The sequence below is a fragment of the Phyllobates terribilis genome, unplaced genomic scaffold (assembly GCF_046119375.1).
Source record: "Phyllobates terribilis strain yellow unplaced genomic scaffold, ASM4611937v1 Scaffold_500__1_contigs__length_1315687, whole genome shotgun sequence".
Lineage (NCBI taxonomy): Eukaryota > Metazoa > Chordata > Amphibia > Anura > Dendrobatidae > Phyllobates > Phyllobates terribilis.
In genome coordinates, this window is record NW_027363260.1 from 1,141,202 (window position 1) to 1,160,504 (window position 19,303).

The 19,303-nt window shown below is 43.7% G+C and overlaps 1 protein-coding gene across 1 annotated transcript in view; it reads left to right on the forward strand.

Annotated features, from left to right (window-relative positions):
- The window catches only part of LOC141230947 (uncharacterized), a 577,913-nt gene extending 561,326 nt beyond the window's left edge, over positions 1-16,587 (forward strand). The window contains exons 6-7 of the mRNA XM_073667641.1: positions 466-556; positions 14,683-16,587. Coding sequence (XP_073523742.1) covers positions 466-556; positions 14,683-16,136 — 1,545 coding nt within the window. The 3' untranslated portion in view covers positions 16,137-16,587. The remainder of the gene's footprint in view (positions 1-465; positions 557-14,682) is intronic.
- Positions 16,588-19,303: the final 2,716 nt, after the last annotated feature.

Consider the following 19,303-nt stretch of genomic DNA (forward strand, 5'->3'; position numbering starts at 1 on the left):
GTATGGAGTGTTATATGGGGGCCAGTATTCCTTATAGAGCTTTATATGGAGCCAGTATTCTGTATGGAGCATTTTATGGGGGCCAGTATTCTGTATGGAGCGTTATATGGGGGCCAGTATCCTGTATGGAGCATTTTATGGGGGCCAGTATACTGTGTGGAGAGATTCACTGTTTTCTGAGCTATTGTGGAATTTACAATAGATATCACTCATGTAATGTAAGAAGTGAAATCTTCGGCATTGTACTATATATATATTTCTCTGCGGTATCTGTGCATCATGAATCATGGTATGTGTTAAAGGGGCCCACTGAGACTCTTTCCCCCGGGGCCCAGAAAAACCTGGAGCCGGCCCTGATTATATGTTTTATACTTGTGTAATGAGAACGGTGGAGATGGCAGGATTAGAGCTGATCATAGATGGGACTTCTCCATCTGTTTGTGACTTTTACAATATTTGTTTCAGGGTGAAGATCTGACCCATATTAATACTACAGAGACATATGTGAGGGGTGATGAGCGGTGTAAAGAGGAGATTCCTACATATGACTACCCAGGTGAGTAGTAACCACTAAATGCAGAGAAGTCACAGATTCTTCTCAGTCACCGGCTGTGGCTGCTTTATCGGTGGTGTAGTCCGACCGTATCACAATCGTGTGATCACCATTCTTCCTCTAGACCACAACATTCTCCCCTACACAAAACTGTTAACCCCTTTCTGACATTGTCCTTAAGGTCCCTGTGCCCTGGACCTTATGGACCAGGTACGTATTATTACTACATGGCCATCGCACCCGCACACAGGCTGTGCGGGCGCAATCTCCGCCCGTGTCAGCTGATTCTGACAGCTGACACTCGGCACGCAGTGCCCGCACCGTTCCCAGCACTTTAACCCCCTAAATGCTGCAATCGATGTGATTGCAGCATTTAGCGAGTGAGCAGAGGGACAGCAGCGGGGTCACAACATCCGGGTCATGACAACATCCGGGTCACCAGCCCCAGCAAGTTAGTTTGATCATGCGCAGTGCATGATCAAAGTAACTTGTGTCTGCAGAGCTGACAGTTTATTAGTTATAGCAGTGATCCTGCACTGCTATGTCTTATAACTGCGATCAGCCTGTTGTAAAAATATATTTAAAAAATATATTTTTGCAACATATATTAAAAATAATATATGAAAAAAACCAAAACAATAAAAGCACACATATTTGGTATTTCAGCGTCCAGACGACCTGACCTATAAAGCTGTCCCACTAGTTAACCCCTTTAGTGAACACCGTAAAAGAAAAAAAAATAAGCAAAAAACGGTGCTTTATCATCATATTGCCAAACAAAAAATGGAATAAAACGCGATAAAAAAGCCGCCATACAGCTCCATCAGACGAAAAATAAAAAAGTTATAGCTCTCAGAATAAAGCGATGCAAAAAAAAAAAAAATAATCATTTTTATTGTGTAACAGCGCCAAAACCTAAAAAACAATATAAATGTAGTGCGGCTGTAAACGTACTGACCCGAATAATAATGCGATCTTATAAATTTTTCCACACGTGGAACGGCATAAAAAGAACTCCAATAAAACAATTCCCGAATTGGTGTTTTTTGTTTATTCTGCCTCCCAAAAATCGGAATAGAAAGCGATCAAAAAATGTCACGTGCCCAAAAATGGTACCAATAAAAACATCAACTTGTCCCGCAAAAAACAAGCCATCACATGACTCTGTTGGCCGAACTATGGAAAAATTATAGCTCTCAAAATATGGCGATGCAAAAACTTTCTGTGCTGCTGAATGTGCTCATATGGTCCCTACAAGACCAGGTCCAGTCTTTGTGGCCAAACTTCACTTTTATGATTGATAACATTAAATGTGCAGTGAGGGCCGACTACACAAAAAACATTACACCTGTGCCATGATATATCTCTAAGCTGTGCGTGGCTGATGGCTGTAATATACATTTATTCACGCCTGCAGGAGATGTGTTGGCTCCAGCCCTGGTTTCATGGATTCACTCCACGTCATAAATTCCATTATGTTTTCAATCCTAAGGAATTCAGATTACTGCACAATCTCTCCTGAAATGGGGGCGCTAATACTTTCTCTACTCTTATAGTCAGGACTCATAGTAGCCCCAATGGTCCACCATAAATGAGTGCAATTCTGGTTTAATGTTGGAGTTCTCCCCTCATACATACGTTGTTGTTGGGGATGTAACATAGAATAAAAAAATATGTCTTTTTTTATAGGTTTATTCTGTATGAAAGTTTGATTTGTGGTTGCATCAGCCTGCCTCACTTATGTGAGTCTGTAACTCCCTGGTAGTCTTTAAAAAATAGATCTCCATTGTCTCTTCCAAATGCCCGAGATCTAAATTTAAGACACCTCAGCTCTGCAGTATTATAAAAAGTTATTTTTAAATTTCTAATATTTCTTCTTGAAACTCATCAGACAGAAAGTATTGTCCCTTAGGCTGAGTTCACACGATGCGTTTTTAATGCGTTTCCGCGGCGTTTTTGCAGTTGCGGAAACGCATGAAAAACGCATGGTAGAAGGGCAGCAATGTTCTCCAATTGAAATCCGCATGTGCTGTGCCCATGATGCGGATTTTTCCGCAGCGTAAACGCTGCGCTCAAAAATCCGCAGCATGTCAATTAATTTTGCGGAAACGCTGCTTTTTTGGCGCCATTGACTTGCATTAGACCGCATGGAATCCGCATTACTGTATATGTTGATGCGCTTTTCATGCGGTCTAATGTGCGGATAGTACCCGGGTGTGGATGAGAGGAATCTCATCCAGACCCAGGTACCATTAAAAAAAAAAGAATAAAATAAAAAATATATATATACTTACCTTCTGACGACCCGCGCAGCGCTCCTGCTTGGTTCCCGGCACTTCGCGGTTGAATGAAGAAGGACCTTCGCTGACGTCAGAGTCATGTGACGGGTCACGTGACGCTGACGTCGGCAGGTCCTTCAGTCCTCACTGCCGGTAGCCGGACCGAGCGAAGCAGGACACCGGGGGCCATCAGAGGGTAAAGTATATATTTATTTTTTATTTTTTGAAATTCACACACTATATAAATCCATGCAGTTTGCATGGATTTATATAGTGTGAAGTTGACAAGCACTTTCCAAGTGATGCTAAAATCGCTTGGGAAGCGCTTGTCAACCCGCATGCGGAAATGAAAGTGAAGACCGCTTCACATCCGCATGTCCCTGGCAGGAAACCGCATGTACAATCCGCATGCGTTTTTTCCTGCCAGGGAGATGCAGAAACGCTCAGGAAAAAATCCTGAGCATTTCTGCATCGTGTGCACATACCCTTACGATAGTTTAGATTCCCAAGAGCCACCGAGCCCCATACTCCAATTACCCCAGAGAGGTTTCACCACTAGTTACTCATTTTTCTCTGATGGAGACTGTTGAGTTTGATCATTTCAGTAGATGTGTTATTGTCTATAGTCAGTTTTTGACTATAGTAGTTAGTGCCCAAATTTCTCTGATTTAACCCCTTCCCGCAGCCAGTTTTGTGTTCCTATCTGGGCCCATTTTTCAAATCTGACGTGTGTCACTTTATGTGGTGATAACTTTGAAATTCTTCTCAAAGGATAATAGGAAACAAATGGACCTTACAAATTATTTTCCTTGAATCCTACAATACCCGATATACGGTTGTACACTACTGTCTGGGCACATGGCAGGTTAAGAAGGGAAGGAGCGACATTTAGCTATTTGAATGCAGATTTTGCTGGGATAGTTTGCAGACACAATATATTGGGGACACTGTTCGTGGTCACCTGGCAGCTCAAAAGATGGCCACCACAAACAGGCTTGGCGCTATCTACTCCATTTTCCAGATCCCAGGGTTTGCCTTGCTCATCATCTTTTAACCCCTCTACATGGATTTGGACTTACACAGAGACCCCTAGGCTTGGGCCACTGTGTTACCTGCTGTTCTGTGGTGTGAGATGGGAAGAATAGTCAGATAGCCGGGTCAGAACCAGGAGGGCAGAGAACATAAAAAATCAGAAGACACAAGAGTAGTCAGTAAACGGGCCGAGGTCACAACAGAAACAAATACACAAGCCGGGAGCTGAGCACACAGGACTGAACCAGAGGAGAACAAGGCTGTATCTGGCAGCTTCCGGCAATATGCTTCCAGCTTTAGTAGGGTGCGGTGCTTTCCAGTTGGCTGAAGCAGGGAGCAGATTACTCCAGCTGGACAGCACACACCCCCATACTGCCAGACTGGATGGTACTACTGGTCCCAGGCACCCTAATCTTACTGGCTGGACAGGGCCTGTGCCTCCCAGAGCTTCTGGTTCTGACGTCTCCTCCATCACCAGCGCCGCCTGCAGGATGAATAAGGCGGCTCCTGGTGAGAGAAGCAGACTTCACAGGAGCAGATCCCAGAGGAGATGGGACCCACCATTTATAGAAGCCCTAATATGACAAAATGTCAGAAAACCAGAGCAGTAGAAATCCACATAAAGTGACTCCATTTTGGAAATTATAACCTTGAATGATATAATCTTTAGAAGTAGTGTGATTATTTTGATTCCACATCCTAAAAAAAAAAAGAAGAAAAGAGAGGCGCTCCTGTGTATACCCGGTGATCTTTGAGGGGAGGAAACCGGAAAATAGATTGACTAACCTTGTGTGGTTGCGCACCGCTGCAAAACCACGGATTAAGGCTCCGGCGTGAACCGCACCCCGCACGGGTCTTAGGCTGACCGGCTGACAGAATCACATGGGGTGTGACATCACCGCGGGTCCTTGTAAACGGTTAATAAGCTGATATCTGCAGCCCCCAACCGCCCACCCAAGAGGGAATCAAGAATACAAAGTTGCTGTGGATTTCAATGGGGCGCAAGGTGACGGCAGGCCGGGGTATTTGTTACTCCATCATTTTTTTTATTAATCAAATGGCTTCACAACATGTTTCGGCTAATGCCGCCTTCATCAGGTGATGGCCAATATTACCACACAAGCACTTTATATAGAAGTTTAAAGAATTAACCAGCAGGTGCCAACAATTGACCAGTTAACCCTCAAATCCCCTTTCTAAGGGCCAACCTGACTTGGCTGATAACAGAGACAAAACATCAACACTAAAATAAAACTACATGAAAAAAACTATATATACAAATAAAAGAAGAATATAAAAAGAGTAAAGGCTGCATATATTCATAATTACACTCATATTAAAAACCTAATAAAAATAAATATCCACTAGATTTTTCAATTCTACATAAATTATATAACTTACTTAATAATATTTTCAAGTCAGAGATTCAAACCTTCCGGGGATAAAGTTCCCAACTTATAGATCCAATAATTTTCCCGGTTTACCAACCTTTTCTATCTATCATGCACCGTGTCAGATATATGATCAATAATCGTAAGGTGCAGATATTTTGGATCTTTCTGATCTTCTAAGAAGAAGTGCTTTGACAACTATGGAACAAATCTCCATTTCTAATATTCTGCCGATGTTTATTTAGCCTGGCGCACATTGGTTGTATGGTGCGACCTACATACTGTAGGCCACATGTGCACTCCAACAAATATATCACACTAGATGGTGGCCCGATTCTAACGCATCGGGTATTCTAGAATATGTATGCGGCCGACCGGGCGCAATCACCAAAGCAGTTTTTAAATTTGGCGGCAATATCGGTGATTGGTCGCAGGCAGCGGCCGCGACCAATCAGCAAACCGTGTTAGTGAGGACTGGAGAGCGTGTTTAAATTTGGCACCAAAATCGCTGATTAGTCGCGGCCGGCAACCGTGACCAATCAGCAAAGCGGTGTTAAAATTTGGCGCCTATATCTCTGATTGGTCACGGCCGGTGGTCGCGACCAATCAGCAGAGCGGTATTTAAATTTGGCGCCAATAATGGTGATTAGTCGCGACCGGCAACCGCGACCAATCAGCAGAGCGGTGTTTAAATTTGGCGCCAATATCGCTGCTTGGTTGCGGCCGGCCACCGCGACCAATAAGCTAAGCGGTGTTTAAATTTGGCGCCAATAATGCTTATTGGTCGCGGCCGGCGACCGTGACCAATCAGCAGAGCGGGGTTTAAATTTGGCGCCAATACTGCTGATTGTTTGCGGGCGGCGGCCGCAACCAATCAGCGAACCGTGTTAGTGAGTACTGGAGAGTGTGTTTAAATTTGGCGCCAAAATCGCTGATTAGTCGCGGCCGGTGGTTGCGACTAATCAGCAGAGCGGTGTTTAAATTTGGCCCCAATACTGCTGATTGTTCGCTGCCGGTGACCGGGACCAATCAGCAGAGCGGTGTTTAAATTTGGCGCCAATAATGCTGATTAGTCGCGGCCAGCATCCGCGACCAATCAGCAGAGCGTTGTTTAAATTTGGCGCCAATCTCGCTGATTGGTCGCGGTCGGCTGGCACCGACCAATCAGCAGAGCGTTGTTTAAATTTTGTGCCAATCTCGCTGATTGGTCGGCTGGCGGCTGCGACCAATCAGCAGAGCGTTGTTTAAATTTGGCGCCAATAATGCTGATTGGTTGCGGCCGGCGACCGCGACCAATCAGCACAGCAGTGTTTAAATTTGTTGGCAAGATCGCTGATTGGTCGCGAGCAGCGTCCGCGACCAATCAGCACAGCAGTGTTTAAATGTGGCGCCAAGATCGGTGATTGGTCGCGGCCGCTTTTTAAATGTTGCGCCCAAATCGGTGATTGGTCGCGAGCAGCGTCCGCGACCAATCAGCACATCAGTGTTTAAATTTGTCGGCAAGATCGCTGATTGGTCGCGAGCAGCGTCCGCGACCAATCAGCACAGCGGTGTTTAACTTTTGCGCCAAGATCACTGATTGGTTGCGGCCGGAGAGAGCGCAACCAATCAGCGAATCATATTGGTGAGGACCGGGGAGCGGAATCGTATTGGTGAGGACCGGGGAGCGGAGCTGCCTGTGCAGCTACTTCCGCTGCGAGAAGCCGGGAGATGAGCGACTGCTCGCAGCAGAAGTATTCCGACCAGCAGCGCCGCTCCCCGGTCCTCCCTTGACACCCTAGCCGCATGGATGTCAGCGCCGCTGCCTGTGCGGCTACTTCCGCTGCGAGAAACCGGGATATGAGTGGCTGCTCGCAGCAGAAGTATCCCGACCCGCAGCGCCGCTCCCCGGTCCTCCCTTCCGCATGGAGGTCAGCGGCGCCGGCGGTCAAAGTCCTTCTGCTGCTACTGGCCGGGAGATGAATGCCTCGCGCCGGTCATCTCCCGGCTGCATCTCCGTCCCGCAGATGAGCCGCTAACGGCCACCATCTTTTTTCTGAAACCCCGCGTCGCTGATTGGCCTCTGCCGGACCAATGAGCGACGCGGGATTTCCTGGACAGACAGACAGACAGACAGATGGGATAAGACGATTATATATATAGATATGACGACTGGTAGTCTGTCCGGCATCTAATCTGAAAAGTCTCCCCCGTGGTGGGCAAACTAAAAGTTTTTGTTCCATTATTAATGATCCCACAACAGACACATCTTGATGTTCTACATCTAAAGCACCCATCCCCCCTTCCTTGGTTTATATTTTTATACTTTATATAATTCTTAGTCAGTGATGTGGAGCTAGGCGCTAACACATTTTTCAGATTCTGACACCTCTAATATATAATCCTTGGTTTGGCCGGCAGTTGCTTGCCCAAAATCGGATCACCGGATAAAATGAACCAATACGTCTTCAATAGGTTATGAAGAATAACTATATTGGCTAAATGTTGTAACGAGACTATACTCAGCACTCAATGGTTTAATAGTCTCATTATTTACCACAGTGGTAGGTCCGGCCAGATTCCCCTTATTGTTTATCATTTCCAAGCATTTTTCTTGGGATAAACATTTGGCTTTCTTATATACATCACTGAATAATTTGTCAGGATATCCCTGTTCCCTGAATCTCATCTTTAAAATCCTAGATTCATTAATAAAATCCACATCTCTACTACAATTTTTCCTAATTCTCCAATACTGTCCATAGGGAATATTACGCACCCAGGCTGGAAGATGGCTGCTATCATATGCTAGGTAACTATTCACATCCACCTGAAATGCTTGATGGTGATTATCTATCCTTCTGGGTTTTTTTGAATCAGGACGTCAAGGAATTGAATACTTAAACTGGATATATTAGATGAAAAAGTAAGACCCCGTGTATTATTATTTAATTCAGATACAAATATAGATGCTTCCTCATGGGTACCGGTCCTGACAAAGAAAAAATCATCTATAAATCTCCTAAAGAGACATATATGTCTAGTATATAGATGGGACTGTACGATGAAGACAGACTCAAACCTCCCCATAAATAAATTAGCATAGCTAGGGGCGAATCTCGTCCCCATCGCACAACCTCTCATCTATGTCTAGTATATAGATGGGACTGTACGATGAAGACAGACTCAAACCTCCCCATAAATAAATTTGCATAGCTAGGGGCGAATCTCGTCCCCATCGCACAACCTCTCATCTGTTTATATGTGGTCCCTTCAAATGAAAAAATATTATTGTTTAAGATAAACTCAATACTTTCTAATAAGAACCTTTTCTGTTCCAAAAATATAGAGGTATCTGAACACAAATAATGATCAATAGCCTCTAAACCCAAAATATGTGTAATGTTGAAGTATAAGGAACTCACAAAAAACATAATAATGATAATCTTTTTATTTATATAGTGCCAGTATATTCCGCAGCACTTTATAACTCAGACAATTTACAGACATTATCATCACTGTCCCCATTGGGGCTCACAATCTACATTCCCTATCAGTCTTTGGAGTGTGGGAGGAAGCCGGAGAACACGGAGGAAACCCACACAAACACCGGGAGAACATACAAACTCCTTGCAGATGTTGTCCTTGGTGGGATTTGAACCCAGGACCCCCGTGCTGCAGTGCTAACCACTGAGCCACCATTCCGCCCTCCTCCTAGGGAGGTAAATCCCTCAACAAGCTAATAAAATGTGAAGAATATTTTAAATAAGATTCAAGCCTAATCCCATATTTTTGTAAAAACAAATCGACATAATTTGATAAATTAGCTGTAATAGATTTTATCCCCGAAATGATGGGGCGACCAGGGGGATTGGTAGTACTTTTATGGGTCGGAAATAAAAATAAGGGGTCTGAAAAAATTATATATCCAAAAATCTTTTCTCTCTCACATCCAAGATCCCCTCCCTAAGGGCCCCCTTAGTTAAGTTTTTATATTCCATAAAGATGGTGACAGAATTATCACAATCTAATTTATTATAATAATCAGTATCACTGAGTATCCGCAAACCTTCTCCAGTGTACTAACCCCGATTCATCACCACAATACCACCCCCCTTATCAGCTTCCTTAATAATTATTCCTTTATTCTTCCGTAAACTAGAGATGGCTTGTCTTTCTGGAGCCGTCAGGTTATCCCTCTTTTTAATACGAGTAAAAGTGCGAATGTCTTTTAAAATCTATTGCTGAAAAGTCTCGAGATGACTTCCCTTATGGTGAGTAGGATAAAAATGAGATTTACCACCTAGTGGAATATGGTGGAAACCCATAGCTGGCACATGATTTTCGACTCCATTATTAGCAAGGGGTATACTGGCGTTTATTGATTTACGTTTTTCTTCAATAATAAAGTGATGTTTTAACGTCAATTTCCTAAAGTACTCATTCAAATCTACATATAAATTGAAAACATTCAAACTTGAAACAGGTCAAAAAGAGAGTCCTCTACTCAATAGTGAGATCTCCCCCTCAGATAAGGTGTGGTGAGACTGGTTAAAACTGCATACTGCTTTGTCTTTTTAATTAGCAAATCCTACAGGGCTGCTATTTTTTGGGATGGCTCTACCTCGCCCCTACATCCCTGATATTTCTTTTTCTTTTTGGTTGGCGAGCTTGGGCCGGCTGAAAAAACTGTGGGATTTTTGTATCATAAAGGACCGCTGTGTTTCTTTTTACCATTGAGAGGCGGTGCAGTTTCATCAGTTAATATTACAGCTGGTGATATCAATTATATTGAAGAAGTTATATTTTGTGGAGGTGGTAGCTTCACTGATTTATCAGTGGAACCTTCCTCTAATGATGTATGCCCTACACTTAATGACTGAGATATTGTTGGTAAGGAATTTTGGGAATCAGGATGGATAGTTAAAATAGAAAAATCCAATGCACTAACACCCTGCATTGAGGTTGCACCAATTAATTCATTTAACCCAAAATCAACTAGTGATGATTCCTCTGTATCATTGGAAACACCACTATCCTTATTCACCACTGGTAAGATAGAATTAATAGCTCCACCAGTGTTTGCTTGATTCTCCCCAATAGGAGAAGGACACAAAGTAACTATTGCACTGTTAGTTTCCATATCCATAGTTAGATTCCACAGGCACTTTCTGCACAGTGGATGTTGGAGAGTGAAAATTGCAAATATTCCATTTTATTACCGAACACATTGTCTCCTGGAGCACAGTCTGGGCACTCACATACCATAAATGAAGTGGGTTCTTCTCACTATAGTAATGCCAAATACATGGATGCTAAATGTGGTTTGGGCGCACTGCAAGGCTCAGAAGTGAGGGGGAGATATGACTTTAGGAGAGTGGATATTGCTGGATTGGTTTATGGAAGCCATGTTGCTTTTCTAGAACCTTTGAGCCACTAATAATGTGGAAACCTCTGTTATTACACTGGCAGATGATGTGCCTGAGTTGAGGGTTTGTTTTTGTGAGATGAGTAGACATTTTTATTGATATTATTTTCACCTACAACGGTGAAAATAACTATTTGATACACTGCTGATTTTTCAAGTTTTCCCACCTACAAAGAATGGAGAAATCTGTCATTTTTATCGTAGGTACACTTCACCTGTGAGAGACAGAATCTAAAAAAAAATCCAGAAAATCACATTGCATGATTTTTACTTAGTATTTGGTACAGAAACCTTTGTTTGAAATTACAGAGGTAAGATGTTTCCTGTAGCTCTTGAACAAGTTTGCACACACTGCAGAAGGGATTTTGGCCCACTCCCCCATATAAATGTTTTCCAGATCTTTCAGGTTTTGGGGCTGTCGCTGGGCAACATTGAGTTTCAGCTCATTCCAAAGATTTTGTATTGGGTTCAGGTCTGGACACTGGCTAGGCCACTTCAGGACCCTGAAATGCTTCTTATGGAACCACTTCTTAGTTGCCCTGGCTGTGTGTTTCGAGTCATTGTCATGCTGGAAGACCCAGCCACGACCCATGTTCAATGCTCTTACTGAGGGAAGAAGGTTGTTGGCCAAAATTTTGTGATACATGACCCCATCCATCCTCCCTTCAATATGGTACAGTTGTCCTGTTGAAAATCACCCCCAAATTGTGTTTCTCCCACCATGCTTCACGTTTGGGACGGTGTTCTTGGGTTTTTACTCATCCTTCTTCTTCCTCCAAACACGGCAAGTGGAGTTGATACCAAATAATTCTATTTTTGATCATCTGACCATATGACCTTCTCCCATGCCTCCTCAGGATCATCCAGATGGTCATTGGAGAAGTTCAAACGGCCTGGACATGTGCTGGTGTGAGCAGGGGGACCTTTTGTGCCCTGCAGGATTTTAATCCATACCAGCGTAGTGTGTTACTAACGGTAATGTTTTAGACTGTGGTTCCAGATCTCTTCAGGTCATTGACCAGGACCTCCCATGTAGTTCTGGGCTGATTCCTGACCTTTCTCAGAATCATCCTTACCCCACGAGGCGAGATCTTGCATGGAGTCACAGACCGAGGAAGATTCAAAGTCATCTTGTGTTTCTTCCATCTCTTAATAATTGTGTCAATAGTTATTCCATTCTCGCCAAGCTGCTTGCCTATTGTCCTTTATCCCATCCCAGCCTTGTGCAGATCTACAATTTTGTCCTTGGTCTCTTTAGACAGCTATTTGGTCTTGGCCATGGTGGAGAGGTTGGAGTGTGATTGATTGAGGATGTGGACAGGTATCTTTTATACAGGTAACGAGTTCAAACAGGTGCAATTAATACAGGTAATGAGTGCAGATTAGGAGGGCTTCTTAAAGAAAAACTTAACATGTCTGTGAGAGCAAGAATTCTTGCTGGTTGATAGGTGATCAAATACTTATTTCATGCAATAAAATGCAAATTAATTATTTAAAAATCATACAGTGTGATTTTCTGGTTTTTATTTTTAGATTCTGTCTCTCACAGTTGAAGTGTACCTACGATAAAAATTACAGTTATCTCCCTTCTTTGTAGGTGGGAAAACTTGCAAAATCACTAGACTATCAAATACTTATTTTCCCAACTGTACATAACATTGTTTGACTTATTTCATATTTGGGAGGCAGAATGAACAATCAGTTGAACACCACACTTTACTGGTTTATGCTATAAGGTTTTCTATTAGACTGTGAACTGTCATTGTCCTGGTGAATAATTCAATATTTTTACATAACTTGCCATTTTTACAGTTTAAGTAGAAATTTGGTATTGGGTGAAGGAGGCGCTGTAAGGCTCGTCACTACCAGTGGCAGCGAATTTGTGGACAGGGAACCAGGGGTGTCCAAGTTAGTGTTAATCTAATTTAGGAGGTGTAAATTCGCGCTGGTGGTAGTGAGGAAAGAGAGGGCACGAGAGTTTTACAAGTACAAGAAGTAATTTTATTGATACAAAACAGGTGATTAGAATGGCTGATTAAAAATAGATAAAAGGGCTTAAACCCAGTGATTTCACTGGGTGGGATACGTAGATAAGTATTAAAATAGATAGGTATACACTAGATAAAAGTACCTAAAAAATATTAATAGATAAATGGGTTGCTTCTCAGAATCTTGTGATGGTCGGTCGGAGTTGATGGTTGAAGAGACAGTGGTTCTTGGACCTAGTGGGACAGATAGGGATATGTTAGATAGGTATATTAAGAAACGATTGGGGGGGGGTAGGTTATCGTCTGTAGTTACCTGTTGATAGGACTTTGTAGTGGGTACGGTGGTTCTTTGGCAGCACGTGGTGGTGCCTGTGGTGGAGAACAGGAAGTGCCTAAGATAGGGCACAGGAGGGTTGGATGAGTGGGGATAGTATTGAGCGGTGAGTGTTTATGGCAGACTAGAATGTAGGTTGGGAATTACCTGCTATTGATATGGCAATCAGCAGGCTGTGGACGTGGTTGTTGGTTGCTCCTCCCAAGTAGCTCTGTAGGGAGGGAGAAAAAAAGATATTTGGTGTACACTTATTGGGTGTAATGTAATCAGGTTAGGGTGCAAGACCCAGTCTAAATAGTGACAGACTTAAAATTCCCTGCTATTGATATTACAATCAGCAGGCTATGTGGATGGTTCTGGTTGCTGTTCCAGAGTAGCTCTATTAGGGGGGGGGGATAAGAATTGAGGATAGGATATGGAGCCCAGTGGTTATAGCGTTGAACTATAGTTACCTGCTAGAGGGTTGTAGGGGGTGTCCAGGCTGTAGGGTGTGCTAGGAGGTAGGGGTCATTGTCCTCCTTAGATAGAGATTGGAGGTATGCCACAGAGGGCTGCTGGTTGCTGGTCCTGAGTGGATCTGTAGGGAGGGAGGGGAGATAGAGATAGAGGATTAAATCTAGTAGGGTTTTTTCTGATTGTAGCTGTGGTGCACAATCTTAGTGGCAAAAAGGTCTTAAGTTACCTGCTTAGTAAGTCCAGGGGGTGTCCAGGGATGTCTCAGGATAGGTTGTAGGTAGTATTCCTGGTCCCTGTCGGGTGGAGGCAGCAGGAGACTTTGGTTGTATTAAAGATGACCAGAGGTGGGGTGCAGCAGGAGGCTCAGGCTGACAATTGGTGTCTTTGTTGGCTGCTGATAAATCTGTAGGGAGGGGGAGGAAGTAGGCACATATGACTACTAAGGTATTGCCTGGTTGTGGCTGTGGTATACAGTCTCCGTGACAGGAGGTCTTGATTTACCTGTTTGGTAGGGGCAGGGGGTGTCCAGGGATGTCTAGGGAGAGTGGTGAGTACTTCTTCTTGTCTCCGTGGTGTGGATGCAGCAGGAGGCTGTGGTAGGAGACTTTGGTTTGGTCAGAGGTGGCCATAGGTAGGGTGCAACAGGAGGCTCAGGCTGACACGTAGTGTCTGGGTATGGTGCACCAGGAGGCTCTGGCTGGCTGCTTAGTTTTGGGTTACAAAATACAGCGGTATGGGTGGCTGGGGGTGCGGAGCCAGGTGAGGATACTGGCTGCAAGTGCTGTGGGGATAAGGAGAGAGAGGTCAGCTGGGTCTAGTCAGCTGGAAAAGGTCAGCTGGATCTAGTGTGGAGTCGGTGGGGCTGAGGCCTGTTCTTACTTACGGTCTGATGACAGCTGTGACGGGAGATGATAGGGATCCGGAGCGAGAGCGGAGTACCGACCCGTGACTGCCGCGTGCTCGCTGGCTTCCGGGTAGGGTGAGCGAGAGAGAAAGGGGAGAAGGTGCGAGAGGATGTGCGTCTCCAGGGAAGCGCGCGAAAAAAGAGCAGCATGACGCGAGGTCACGTGGTGTGCAGGGTGCACGAGGTACGGAGGCCTGTGGGCGCCTCTGCAGCTGGGTTAGGGGTCAATCCAACGCGTTTCGACAGCTGCGGCTGTCATCATCAGGGTAGAAATTTTCAAAACTATAAAATTCAAGGATATTTAATTCAAAAATAATAATTGATTTTATTCTTTGCAGATGACTGTACCAGGAGATCAGAGGTACAGCTGACATCTTCAATTTGTAAATCAGATGATCTTGAGATCCCACAGGACTCAATTGAAGTGAATGACATTACTCCAGATTTACCATCATCCCTTCACAGCAAAGATCTGTCATCTGATCCTTTGAAACAGGTCCTGTCTTCTGATTCATTACCAACTATTAAGGAAAATCAAAGTCACAAAATAATCATTAAAAAAGGAGTTGCTCCTAAAGCAAAGAAGCCATTTTCATATTCTGAATATGGAAATAGTTTTCCTCTCAAAATGTCTCTTCTTAAACATCAAAAAATTCACACAGTAGAGAATATATTTTCTTGTTCCAAGTGTTGGAGATGTTTTAACCAGAAATCAAATCTTGTTAGTCACCAGAGAACTCACACAGGGGAGAAGCCTTTTTCATGTTCTGAATGTGGGAAAAGTTTTACAGAGAAATCGAATCTTATGAAACATCACAGAACTCATACAGGGGAAAAGCCATTTTCATGTTCAGAATGTGGGAAATGTTTTGCCGAGCAATCAAGTGTTATCAGACATCAGAGAACTCACACAGGGGAGAAGCCTTTTTCCTGTTCAGAATGTGGGAAATGTTTTAACCGGAAATCAAATCTTGTTGGTCACCAAAGGACTCACACAGAGGAGAAGCCTTTTTCATGTTCAGAATGTGGAAAATGTTTTACACAGAAATCACATTTTGTTAATCACCAAAGAACTCACACAGGAGTGAAGCCATTTTCATGTTCAGAATGTGGGAAATGTTTTAACCGGAAATCAGATGTTGTTATACACCAGAGAACCCACACAGGGGAGAAGCCTTTTTCATGTTCAGAATGTGGGAAATGTTTTAACCGGAAATCAGATGTTGTTATACACCAGAGAACCCACACAGGGGAGAAGCCTTTTTCATGTTCAGAATGTGGGAAATGTTTTACACAGAAATCAAATTTTGTTATACACCAGAGAATTCACACAGGGGAGAAGCCTTTTTCATGTTCAGAGTGTGGAAAATGTTTTACACAGAAATCAAATTTTGTTAATCACCAAAGAACTCACACAGGGGAGAAGCCTTTTCCATGTAAAGAATGTGGAAAATGTTTTATTGTGAAATCAGATGTTGTTATACATCAGAGAACCCACACAGGGGAGAAGCCTTTTTCATGTACAGAATGTGGGAAATGTTTTAACCGGAAATCAGATGTTTTTATACACCAGAGAACCCACACAGGGGAGAAGCCTTTTTCATGTTCAGAATGTGGGAAATGTTTTAACCTGAAATCAGATGTTGCTATACACCAGAGAACTCACACAGGGGAGAAGCCTTTTTCATGTTCAGAATGTGGAAAATGTTTTACACAGAAATCAAATTTTGTTAATCACCGAAGAATTCACACAGGAGAGAAGCCATTTTCATGTAAAATGTTCTGCGAATAAATAATCTCTTAGTCACCAGAGCTGTCACACAAGGAAGAAGCCTTTTTTTATATTCTTAATGTGGGAAATGTTTAACTTCTATAGACGCACTTATTAGCAAGAAAAAATGTTTCCAATAAGTGAGTGCGTCTTATAGACTTTAGGCAGCTTCCTGTTACTGAGGAGAACATTGAAACAGTGTCCTTCCTGATCAATCAGAAAATTGCTCTCTCCTCCACGCCACTTATCTAACTGATCGGTGTAAAGTAGGAGAAGAAACTACAGGGACCTGCACAGAGGCTGCATGTCCTGAATGAGCAGCTGAAGACTTCCTCAAGGACCTTTTAGATCATGTAACACTGTTTTACATATTTTCAAAACTTGTCAGGTTCATTTCTGAAATGAGCCATTTTTTAATGATTTTGACCATGTGAATTCAAATTGCACAATAAAAACTTTTAGTTGCCTCTTGTTTCTGTGATATACTGCTGATATTACTGCTACATATAATTGATGAAAAAACACAGCAAAAAAAGAGCAGCAGGGACCTGCCCAGATCCTCAGAACTAAATGCACTACAAGGGTTCAGCAAACCCACATAAAGATGGCGGCTACACAGGTGCAAAATACTGATGAGACAATCACTCACAACTAGTGTTGAGCGATACCTTCCGATATCGGGAAATATCGGATCGGATCGGATTGGATCGGACCGATACCCAAAAAGTAACGGATATCGCCGATTCCGATACCGTAAACCAATGCAAGTCAATGGGACAGAAATGTCGGAATGAAAATAAACCCTTTCTTTCCTTGTAGGTTAATTCTACATGAAGGAAAACAAGGAATAATGTAGAATGTATTGGGGGAGGTGGGGGAGACAATAAAGGCCTAGAGGTTTAGCCCAATCAAATGGAATATCAGGAATTAATATTTTTTTTAAGACGTTCTGAGTTACGGAAATATTGACTATGTTAAGTATTTTTATATTTTGTCAGATATTTATGTTTCACTACTTCCATGCTCTTCACCTTCTTTTTTACTTTTCCCACACTTTCTCCTTCATCATCCTCAGCATCTTTTTCATCAACTTCTTCTTCATCTTCTTCTTCTTCACCTTCTTCGTATTATTCTTTTTTTTTACATTCTTCATATTCTTCTTATTCAACTATTATTATTCTTCATATTCTACTTCTTCATCTTCTTCATATTCTTCTTCTTCATCATATTCTTATTTGTGACTGGCATTCCTGTAGTTGCTATCTATAAAAAGTTTGAACATTACACCTTTCGTTCTGCCCATCACAAACGATTTACAAAAGGATTTGTCCACGTTCAGTTTGGCCTGCAGCAGCAGGTCTTTTCCAGGGGCACCACGAGGAGGAACGGACTCACCCCCATACACTGCTTAGTCATCTTCTGCTTATAATTTAGATATTATCTTTTGCTCTGATTTTTAGTCTTATGCTTAAAGTTCTTCCGCTTTTTGTTCTGCAGCTTCTTGTACTTCTGCTTCTTGTTTTTCTGTCTCTTGTTCTTCTGTATCTTGGTGGTTGTCTTCTCTTCTTTGTCCTCTTGGTCAACTTCTTCAGGGTCATCTTCTTGGTCTTCTTCGGGGTGGTCTTCAGGGTCCTCATCTTCAGGGTCCTCATCTTCGGGGTCCTCGTCTTCGGGGTCCTCGTCTTCTTCGGGGTGGTCTTCAGGGTCCTCGTCTTCTTCGGGGTGGTCTTCAGGGTCCTCGTCTTCGGGGTCCTAGTCTTCTTCGGGTTGGTCTTCAGGGTCCTCGTCTTCAGGGTCCTCGTCAGGGAGATCCAGAGTGATTACCAAGAACCATTTCAAAAAGCTTGAACTTGGAAATGTAGCAGAAGGTACAAGAAGGCTGAGGAACTACCGAGGACCAGCTGACGGTACTGGAACCCGGATGGGTAGCAGAAGGTACAAGAGCCAATGGAACTACCGAAGACCAGCTGACGGTATTGGAACTCGGTTACTAAGCAGGAGGTACCTGTGCCAGAAAGCACTACCAAGGACCAGCAGACGTTGGTGGAACTTGGATACCGAGAAGGAGGCACCTAAGCCAAAGGCACTGCCGAGAACCAGCTGACGGTACTGGAACCCGGATGGGTAGTAGAAGGTACAAGAGCCAATGGAACTACCGAAGACCAGCTGACGGTACTGGAACTCGGTTACTAAGCAGGAGGTACCTGTGCCAGAAAGCACTACCAAGGACCAGCAGACGGTGGAACTTGGATACCGAGAAGGAGGCACCTAATCCAAAGGCACTGCCGAGAACCAGCTGACGGTACTGGAACCCGGACGGGTAGCAGAAGGTACCCATGTAAAAAAAAAGTTTCAAGGCCGCGAGCCGGCCGCAGTTACCAAAACCCACAGTCCTACAGGGGGTGCTTGTCCTATTGGCACTATGGAACCAGCCTTCATTGCCAGATCCCGCAGCCCACATAGGAGTCACCTAAACTGCAGGCACCATAGAGTTGGCTAACCCGACCGCAACACGACAGGACAACGCATTGGTTTACACTACCCAGAAACAGCTGGCGTGCTGGAACCAGGCTGGGCAGGAGGGAGTACTCGTGCCAAAGACACTGCTGGGAAACAGCTGGCGGTGCTGGAACCCAGGGTAAATACTAAAAACAGAGTGGAGCCAGAGGCTTAATTGGAGCAACTTTAAAATCTGTAGTAGTGTGAATGTGGACAAAGCAGGAGAATTTGCCAGACACACAGCTGGGGAACAGCTGACGTTACTGAACCCCAATAACACTGGAGCAAGCGTTGACTGTGCAGACGGCACTTCTGAGCAGCAACTAGCGGTATTGGAGCCCAGGGAACATACTAAAAACAGAGCAACCAGAGGTGTAATTGGAGCAAGTTTTAAATCAGTAGTACAGTGGATGTGGACAAAGCAGGAGAATTTGCCGGACACACAGCTGGGGAACAGCTGACGTTACTGAACCCCAATAACACGGCAGCAAGTGTTGACTGTGCAGACGGCATTTCCAAGCGCCAACTGGCGGTGTTGGAGCTCAGGGATCATACTGAAAACAGAGGAGCCAGAGGTGTAATTGGAGCAACTTTAAAATCTGTAGTAGTGAGAATGTGGACAGAGCAGGAGAAATTGCCGTCCGCACAGCAGGGGAACAGCTGACGTTACTGAACCCCAATAACACGGC